Consider the following 10,266-nt stretch of genomic DNA (forward strand, 5'->3'; position numbering starts at 1 on the left):
TTTGGACATTTAGAAGTGTTATTTTTAATTGTACTTACTATGATGTTTACGATGACGCTTGTGTGATTAGATTTAGATTTTCTATTGAAGGGTGGACTGGTGAGATGGCGTTGCTTAGTGTACTCATCCTGACCTCCTTGAGCATTGGGGTCCTTCAGGCATTGACCAGAACTGACTGTGGAGCATATTCCAGAAAACCAGGTACCTATCCACCCACCCATAAAGTATCTATAGTTGAGTATTGATTGTTGATAAGCGCAGCTAGTTCTGGCAGGGCAATCGGGCAGCGCGCGTCAGTCAGTGATCGGGGACATAAGGTGTCTTACTCCACCTTCCTTACTCCTCCCACTACCACACCCATGTAGCAGCGCATATCCATTGGGCCACGTCTGATAAGGCGTCTTTAAAAGACGCGCGGATATGCACACACTCACCCCGGTCGTTGTATGATCAGTGCTGCTGCCACCCTCCACCGTCCCCTTCTCCCCCATGCTGTCTGTGTATCTATCCAACAGGGGGATTATATCTCTATTGCTCCCTGCCTCATATGTCATGTATGTATGTGTTGCATCGAGGAGGCAGGGAGTGCTTCCCTTAGATCATCCACTCCGCCAAAGTAAATCTACATGTCCATGTCATGTAACAATAAATGCTTAAATCTAATACGTGATTGTCTTGACTGAACTGGCAGTCAGCTGCAGTCTGTTTGGCATATATTACAAACTGGCTATTTGGGTGTAAGGAGGATGTGTTTAGCGCTTGAAACTGGTTTGAGACTTAGAGGCTATTCTTTAAATCCCAGCTGAATTAGGTTGTGCTTGAGAACATGTCAGACACAAAGACAGCATGTAAAGCCATCCCTGTCTGGATAAGTCAAAGTGCTGCCTTGCATCCCCCAGAGTACACCGACATCTCTGTGGTCTGCGGGACCTCTACCATGGACCTGACCATCCTCATCTGCCCCGCCGTCTATACCGGATACAATGAGACTCTCCTGATCCTGAACCAGATTGTGGATAACCCAGACTGCAAGGGTAGACTGGACATGTCAGTCACTCCACCAGTGCTCCGGTTCAGCTTCCCCATACGACTGGGTAACGCCTGTGGAAGTACTTTCCTGGTGAGTGGAACATCAACAGAATCTGTCTAAGCTCTCTCTGCATGGCCGAGGAGACAAAGTAACATTTAGAAAGAAGAGACGTGATTCTCATCACATTATGGTGAAAAAGCTGAGATTGAAGCGTGTTCTGTTCATCAGCTCTGATTGTACATGTTGGAATAGAAGGGATGAAACACTCAGAATAAGTCAAGGCTTCAGTCTGATTTAATGGGGGACGGACGGACGATGTCCAGCTGTTTTTACCTTTCTACTCTACGTTTGTTCGTTTATTCCAGCCTCTGAAAAACCGATGTTCTTCTATATTTTTTCAGACCACGAGTTCACCAGGCGTGGGAATATTCTCGGACTTTTCAAACATTCAAACGGTCAATGTAAGTGGTGTGGTCCGCTCCTTTGACCCTACCGTAGGGACTGTCACCTACAACGCCGAGCTCAAGTACTTCTACTCATGCGCTTACCCACTGGAGTATCTCATCAACAACACACAAGTAGATGTGTAAGTGCCAACCTAAACCTTGACCCCTCTCCAGCATCCCTGCTGATCTCCAAACCTGGCCTCCTCACTTAACAAATGGAAACTTCTCTTTTTCATGTTTTGACTTTGATTGGGTCTCGTGGGAGTGACTGAGTGGCCACACAGTGATTGAGCCTCTATCTATCGGCTTTGTCTCTCCACAGCGCGGCGTCCTCCATTGCTTTGAAGGAAATCAATGGCAGCTTCATCAGCACCCTCAGCATGGCTCTGTACAAGGTACAAACAAACACCTACCTGTCACCTGAAACGGCCCCAGCGTACACATTTCAAAGCCTTGCTGTAGTAACCGACCCTGAACAAATTGGGAAATGCTACGCAGAATAGGCTGTAATGAAACCCCACATATTTCGTTCACAGTAAGCCTAGATGTTTGATCTTGTGTAAATGTTTTATAATGCACTTAGAATGTTCCTTTCCTTCCTCTGGCAGGATGAAAACTACACCACACCCCTTATTATTCCGTACCAGGGGGTCGAACTAAGGACTAACATCAATGTTCAGGTTCTTGCTGTCAACCTGACATCCCAGTAAGATCATTTTACATCATTACTTTACTCTGAAACCCCAAACACCTTAACTGGATTCTTCTTATCCTTGATATTCTGTCTGAAACTAAATGGGGGTTAATAAAGGTGATGAGAAGGTTCTGATTGGCTCTGGTGACTTCACTCTTTCTCCTCAGGTATAATGTTCTTCTGGACCGGTGCTATGCCTCAATCTCACCCAGACCCTCCAACTCAACCATCTTCAATCTGTTTGTCTCGTAAGTAAATAAAAGAAAGACAATTAAAAAATACACTTAAATCAGTCTGCGTGAGTGTCTCAGCAGCTAACATACAAACTCTACTTCCTGTCTAAGCTGCATTCAGACACAGTCTACCTGTGAGCTACATAGTACAGCTGTCCAGGTCATAACCTCTCAAGTGTTCTTCATTAAAATAGAGAATTAGCAAATACTTCTTGCCAAGTGCCAAAGGGGCCTTGCTCTCAAAACGCATCCTGATCCATTCAATAATGAATATTATCTTTGTATCTACTCATGTCATGTGCAAATGGGCACTTTTGAGTTTTGCCTTTTTTTAAATAATAGGTGCTCCGTAAATCAGCAGACCATCATAGTAGAAAACGGGGTGAGCCAGAAGGCCCGCTTCAACTTCCCGGCATTCCGCTTCATCGAGCAGCAGAATGAGACCGTCTCCACCTACTACCTCCATTGCATTACCAGACTTTGTGAACCCAGCACCTGCAGCACCTTCAAGGCATGAGATGACACTGACACAATCAACAGCACAGCCCTCAATCTCTTTCCCTCTGAAATGGCAACCCTTGATGGGTGAACTGCATTCTTACAATCTAACTCCCAATCTAGACTAGTCTCAGTTTTAGACTGCTCCTCTCGAAGGAGTAGTATGAACCATGTGCTTTGTCAACTTTTTCTCTGTGTCTGTGCCTGCAGCAATGCAACAGGAGGAGGAGAAGTGTGGAGGCCATTATCAACGACGGTGTCACTGAGCAAACTATCCTTACCGTGCCAATCAAGACCAGGGCTGAGAGCCGTAAGTCCTCTCTGTCTCTTTTCCTCTTCTCAAAATATCCCTGTGCAGCACTTACAAGTTATACTAACATTGGAATCATTTGCAATTCCTAATAGTAATATCACGCTCAAATAAAACTAATATGTTTGAGAATAGCTTTTTGACATTCATATGTCTTTCTTCTAGCCCTAACCTCCCCAAACGCAGGTAAGCTTCTGTAATACGCTCCTTTAAAGACATACTTTACTGGGGACTTGATTGAAGTTCTCAAATACTTCATTAGCAGCATCCACTGTGTTTTTTACTGACCATGTCCCACCCTCTTCCTTTGCTAGCGCTGTCCGGTGATCAAAAATATGAGATGGGGACATCAGTTGGTCTGGTAATTGCTGTGGCAGTTCTCATTGTGGTTGCAGTGGCTGCTATTCTGATGGCTGCCACCTTCTACCGTAAACTAAGCAGGCTAGGCTAAGAGTTTGTAGGACACAGGGAAAAGTGACAAAGCAACACTTTTGCCAATGAAACAGTATGTCCATACTGGAAGCAACACTCTCTTGATTACCTTTCATTTTTGGACCCTGCATGTGTCTTTGCTCCACATGTTAAGCTGGTGTCAATAACTACATTGAGGAAGTTGGTTTACAAAACATGTAGCTACATACTGTATAGTGTGCACCCGTCATCTCTGTATGTGTACATAAACCATGAGCTTGAGTGAGGCAGATCCATAATTCCTGACCCTGTGAGAATCCTTCTCTTCAGTTGGTTAGGAGGGGCAGGAGGGTCAGATGTTCAGTCAGATGTTGTTCTCCTCTTTAAGTTTTTTTTTGCATGTCATGTAGGAAAAGGTGAGCATGTAGAATTAAACTGTGGTTGATATGAGTGGGCAATTCCAGTGGGCCCAGAAGCCGTGATGCCAATTGAGGCCATTTGGCAAACTTTATGTTTCAGAAAAAAAATATGACTTTGTTTGTTCATGTTCAGAGCGGGTACAGGTCAATTCTGTATTTTTCTTCTTTAATTTCTTCCCATATTATATAATCACAAACATTTCACAGCTACAGTTCACTGTGACCCCTGTTTTGTGAAAAGTTTGTAAATGGTAGAAGACATGAATGGTAGCAGTTGTGTATTTGTATTATATTGCTTCATGTCTGTATGTGGCATCATCATTAAAACTTGCAGGTTGTGGATTATAATGTTGATACCTTTCATTGTGACCCCGTAACCATGTCTCCACCGTGCAACTTGCCATGATATTCAAATCACATTTGCAACATCCAGATTTAGCCATTTCTGAGTGGTGCAGTCAATTTATTTATTTAATGATGATGTTACTGAATACTTCTCATGTTCTCGGTTATATGGCCATTACAAGTGATTGTAGGCCCTTAGCTGTGGCGGTTTCATAAAATAGATATAGACAAACAACTCTGGGAGTGCAGAGGTAACTCTCCACTAGAGGGTATCTAATCACCATTTTTAAAATCAAGGAATTTCTTTGGCGACAATGCGTGAGGCTACTTACAAAGAATGGCAAGTCTGGTTGTAAAGGTAAGCATACTCAAGCAACTGCTTAAGAAGTGTCACGTAGGTACTTCATATTTCCTTCACATTTAACTTGTCTTTAAACACGTTTTACAATCAAAATTTAAAACACAATATTTTAATTGGAAAGCTATGACATGCATTTCATTAAAAAATATATATATATAAATAATACATTTAACAGACAATATTATTACATTTACATTTAATCATTTAGCAGACGCTCCCATCCAGAACGACTTACAGTAAGTACAAGGACATTCCCTTGAGGCAAGTAGGGTGAAGTGCCTTGCCCAAGGACACAACGTCATTTGGCACAGCTGGGAATCAAACCAGCAACCTTCTGATTATTAGCCCGATTCCCTAGCCGCTCAGCCATTGGACTCCCTATTATCCAATGCAATGTACAGTACATGGGGCTTTGAACCTGTGACCTTATGCTCTGGTCATATGCTCTAACCACTGAGCAATGCAAACACAAGGAGGAAATGTTGTATACGCAAAGCTAACTGGGATGGCACCTTAAAACATAAATAGATTGTTATTAGGTTGGTTGAAAATTATCTAATTATGACGTTGCAGACATCTAAGTAGGCCACTTCAAAGTGTTAGGCAAGATGACCCAGTTAAAACATCAGTGGATAAATCAGCTCGTTGATCATGTAGTCAGGAACAATGATCAGAGTAAGTGTGGGTTAGACATAAATCTAACTTTGTATATGAGTGAATTAAAACAAGGACGGTCACTCTCTCTTTCTCGCTCTCTCTAATGGTGTGAGCATTAACCTTTCCCTACAGATGGTGAGCCTCCTAAAATGTTAATGCTGAAGGGGGATGGGTTCTGGGGAGACATAGTCTAGAGGTTTCTCTGTTTGTTGGCTGCTATGTTGGTGGATCCATCAATTCCAACTAACCTTATAGTCCAAATGGGAAGGCTGGAAGGAAAAATGAATGGCCATCACAGTAACACAATAAAGTCCATAATTTGATATGTTTGAAGAAGTGCAAGTCGCATTGATAGAAAAGCTATAAGACATATGACACACGTTGTTTTAGTGTACACCGAGAAAACATCCTGGTAAAATGAAACTCTGCAAAAGAGAAGAAGTTTGAACAACAAATCTATTTAGAACACTGCAGATAAATGTCATGAAAAGTGAAAAACCTGACATTTGCAAAAAAAAAAAAAAAGTGACATATTTTTTGTGTCATGTTGTTCTTAGATAGATAAAATCCACTGCATGGTTTTCTGAAAGACTGCAGAGCTGTCGTGTCAGCTGTACATTTACATTTCCAGACAGGACTATTATAAAAAATTGATAGACCTGGTCTGAAATGTGGGTCAGCCATATGAAGCATATGAAACCTTAAAGGCAGATATTTCACCTAGTCCTTCCATTGTATAAAACGAGGCTATACAAAGATGCATATGTAATTATTTTTATGGATTACAGAAAGATGGGGTTTTAAAGCCGACATAATCAACTGGAACAAATGAGCTGGGAGTCATTATGTGCATTAATGCAACATTAAGATCTTAAAGGAAACCAGACTGATAACTTTGGAGCCTATCATGGAAATTATTTAAGACACAGAGATGAACACAAAAGCCCTAAAGAATCATTGTAAACTTAAGTTTGTACAACATAGTAAAACCAATAGAAATCTGGGAAGGAAGATATGTTCAGTTAGCAGATTATGGTCGTACCACAGATTGTAGTGTGCCTACAGCACCCAGTTTAGATCCTCAAAACTCTTGCTCTCTAAAAGTTGATCTGTTTTCAGTAGCAAGGTATGTGGACAGCAGATAAAGAGGATTTGGGCTGAAGCTTTGTCTTTATGCAAACAGTGGTGAAGACAAAGAGAGAGACAGGGAGAGAAAGAGAGAGAGAGACATAGAGAGAGAGACAGAGAGAGAGAGAGAGAGAGAGAGAGAGAGAGAGAGAGAGAGAGAGAGAGAGAGAGAGAGAGAGAGAGAGAGAGAGAGAGAGAGAGAGAGAGAGAGAGAGAGAGAGAGAGAGACAGAGAGAATGGCAAATCCCTCCAAAAGAAGAAGTAATCCTGCTCTGGTTGAGCTGCAGTGTTTGTCCTCTGGACCAGCATTTCAACTCCTCAAACACATTTGTGGACTACTAACTATTATAATGTAGATATATATAGATATAGTCCCCTACAGCAGGAAGTCTCCTCTGGAATTTGGAGATGGAGTGTGGGCCACCCAAGCAAAGGGAAAGAAGTATCAGCCATACAATACATCAGCCTCCTACCATAATATAGCCCTGAGAAGGGAGCAAAACTTATTCTAGTAAGTAGGGTTTAAGGCTGGACATCTGCAATACACAGCTGTCTTCATATCTGCATCACAGCCTTCCATATTGATATTAAGGCTTATTCTCAAGCTTTCAACTGACTATTGTTTTGGGTTTGAAATAAACCTCCTGAATTGTACAATACCATCATCACCTTGTCCTACTTTATCTTGGCATATTTGTCAAGCTGTCCATTCACACTTCAACACTGGGGTACTTGCAAATGTTTGATGCGGCACCTCTTAATGTGATAGATGAAACCTCCATTCCCTGCTGTGAGAGAGGGGCAGAATCCATCTTTGTGGGGTCCTCCCACGCTTGTGTACATCTCTGGTGGGACAAAGGCACATTCAATTTAAACCGCATTAATAATGCACTGGCAGGACTGGAGGGACTCAGAGAAGGACTGTCTCCATTTAGGTTTAGAGGCTACGTTTGATTGGGATTTGCAGGATCAAGGACTTGTGAGAAGAACACTGAACGACAGCTTGAGGTAGATTACAGCCCAGTGATTAACTGACTGACAATTAGGGATATTATTTAAAAACAAAATCTACGTTTTGTTTCAAAGCAACTAAAAGAGGAATCCTAATCAGAAAAAAGTGATGTATTGCTATGAAACAGATAAAATACTGAGTGTTTCTGTTTAGTTCACATATGGGATGTCTCAGACTTATCTTGTCTACAGCACTCCAGGAAGGAGCAGGGAGGGAGGTGGATGTATGAGAAAATGTTGTGTTGGTTGGCTAATCAGCAGATACAAGCCATTAATGGGGAGTGGGTGGGCAAACAAACTCCACACAGACTCTTTGCCAGAGGAATGCATGTCCACTTAGCCCTGCTGACCTAACACTAATGCAGTCTACAGGGGCTCGGGTGGGGCGGTGGTGCGGGGGCCAAATCACATGGTACCATAAGAGACAGCCCGGTGCACTCATACAAAGCAAACATCCTCTGACACTCAGTTGAGACGTGTTGCTGTGCACCAATCACTGTGCGGTATCTCCTTTCATAATTCATGAGGGCAACCAGACATCCCAAAACTAGGGGCAGACAGCCTGGGGCGGAGACCCAGCTAGGGTAAACCAACCTGTTCCATTATGCAAATGAAAAATAGCTCACTCTGACCCTAACTAAGGACCCCACCTCTGTCACACAGAGAGCGAGCTGCCAGATATGGAGGGGCTGCTAACGTCAGCCTCACTCTTCACATATCTCTGTGGCAAGTGACATCCAATGGATAGTAGGTTTTGTGTAATTGAAAGCGGAAGCCCAATCCCCCCACCCTGAGTGAGGACCCTCCTGGCTGGTACACTGTGGTCGGACTGATTAGGATGAGAGGTGGGGGCAGGGGCAGGTTAACTGATTGGGTTCACATCGGAGGAAAATAGCATGGCACTAAATGGCCTGTGTGAATCCCCCTCAGTGCTGTCAAGTGGTAGCTTCTGAGGCAACTCCTGCCAAGCATTGAGTTGCGTGTGAGTTGCAAGTGTAGGTGGAAAAGCTCAACGTTAATGGCAGCACAGAGTCTGTTAAACCATTCAGTTACAATTATCCCTCAGGATCCAGAGTGGTTGATGGTTGTAGGCTACTCAAGGTCCTTCTGTGTAACTGTAAGAATTGTACTCTACAGAGCCATTGCTCAACCAAGCTGGTATCCAGGGCACAATGGGTTTTAACAAAATATCAGAAGTTCTATGTGGGCTGAGCAATTATTAAATCAGTGAAAGACATAATTATTTTGATGTTTTTCTCTTTTTCAGCTATCAACAGAGAATGATGAATTGCAATGTTGCTTGTTTATTTACTAGTTTTTTAGAACTTACCTTCAGTTGCTTGTGAAGTGTCTGAATTATTCGATCCCTCCATTCATCCGTCTTCCAGAGTGTGAAAGAATGGATGTTCTTAATGAGCTCTACTTTGATTTTTGAGGTGGAACAAAACAAAGGCGCTATTTCTTGTTCCTTGTTTTGTTTTTCTTCAATATTTTGTCTGCAATGGTGATGTCTGTGCGAGGAATACATTATCTTCTGCTTTAGACTTATTTTCTCATATTTATTCTCCATCTCTCATGATGCTATATTATTTCGTAATTTGAACATGAACTTTCAACAGATGAATTCTAAACCGCACATAATTATGGATAAAGAATACTGTGTGAGTGAGGCTTTCTCAAACTGTTCCTTGCCATTCTCTTCCTGTATGAGATGTAATGTTTTCATTTAGCATTTTCAGTCTAGCTCAAGGGAGGAACAAATTAGATACTGAAACTCCTGTGATGGAACCACAAAGAAACCAACAACACACTGAATAAAGATTCAAACTGTTATAACATACATGAGAGGATTTGGTGATGTGAGCTCTGCTTAGGTAGTTGGGGGGCAAAATGATTAAAAATGCGTTTCTCCACCCACTTTGGAGCACCCTGTTTAGAATAATGGGGGAAGACGTTCTTCCTGTGGGACTCGAGAGGAGAGATCTTGAAACACAGAAACCTAATACATGCAGGCTTTTCCCATGACACATTTGTGTTGGAAAAGAGATTCTTCATTGTCTTTTCAAGGGAGCAAAAACATCTGAGCTCTTTGCGTTTCAGTTCTCAGCTTGGCTCCAAGTGCTGAAGGCAAGGTACATCAGCAACGTTTGATTAAAGATTCATGCCCTTTCAGACATTTTTTCTCTCATTTGGGGTGCGCCTCATGTGCCTCTATCTTCAGGGAGTTTGTATTGTAGGGTGGGGGAGCTAGCCCCACATCTCATTTGTATTGCTGTTGTTTGTCTGTAGATGTGAACAGAATAGCATACAGCCACTGCTCTCATGAAGCTGTTCAGTTCGCATGGATCTATGATTGATGACGAATTTTACAAAAGCCACAAATAACAGAAGTGGACTGTTTGCTGCTAGATGCGTCAGGGAGTAGGCTCCCGCAAGTCCAGGACAATAGCATGGACGTCGGATTGGCTTTTCTGACTAAGAATGTCAATTTCAAGCTCAGGTTAAGTTTCTCCCTTCTCTACTTGGTAGGTGGAGGAGGAAATGAATAAATAGGAGGGTGAAGATGTATTCCCCCAAATTCTCCATTAGACGTTAAATGACTTCAGCTAATATTTTGATGAAGAACAATGAGAGACAAGTCAGAGAGAAATAATCTGTATTTTAATTAGTCCATCAATGTTCTTTCAAGAGGGAGAGAACAAAAGAGCCCATCAAATCTCTTT

General features: G+C 42.3%; 1 protein-coding gene across 1 annotated transcript; it reads left to right on the top strand.

The window, feature by feature from the left end:
- The first annotated feature begins 97 nt into the window (after positions 1-97).
- LOC124478035 (zona pellucida-like domain-containing protein 1) lies at positions 98-3,795 on the top strand. The gene is made up of 10 exons (XM_047036145.1): positions 98-201; positions 900-1,120; positions 1,432-1,616; positions 1,799-1,871; positions 2,085-2,182; positions 2,338-2,418; positions 2,746-2,914; positions 3,112-3,211; positions 3,377-3,397; positions 3,526-3,795. The coding sequence occupies exons 1-10, from the start codon at positions 105-107 to the stop codon at positions 3,660-3,662; spliced, it is 1,182 nt and encodes a 393-aa protein (XP_046892101.1). The 5' UTR covers positions 98-104; the 3' UTR covers positions 3,663-3,795.
- The last annotated feature ends 6,471 nt before the right edge of the window (positions 3,796-10,266 follow it).

Source organism: Hypomesus transpacificus, chromosome 15 (assembly GCF_021917145.1).
Source record: "Hypomesus transpacificus isolate Combined female chromosome 15, fHypTra1, whole genome shotgun sequence".
Lineage (NCBI taxonomy): Eukaryota > Metazoa > Chordata > Actinopteri > Osmeriformes > Osmeridae > Hypomesus > Hypomesus transpacificus.

Coding starts and splice junctions, on each gene's coding strand:
- LOC124478035 (XM_047036145.1), top strand. CDS start 105: ATGGCGTTGCTTAGTGTACTCATCCTGACCTCCTTGAGCATTGGGGTC. Junction 1,121..1,431: donor CCTGTGGAAGTACTTTCCTG/GTGAGTGGAACA, acceptor ATATTTTTTCAG/ACCACGAGTTCACCAGGCGT. Junction 2,915..3,111: donor GCACCTGCAGCACCTTCAAG/GCATGAGATGAC, acceptor CTGTGCCTGCAG/CAATGCAACAGGAGGAGGAG.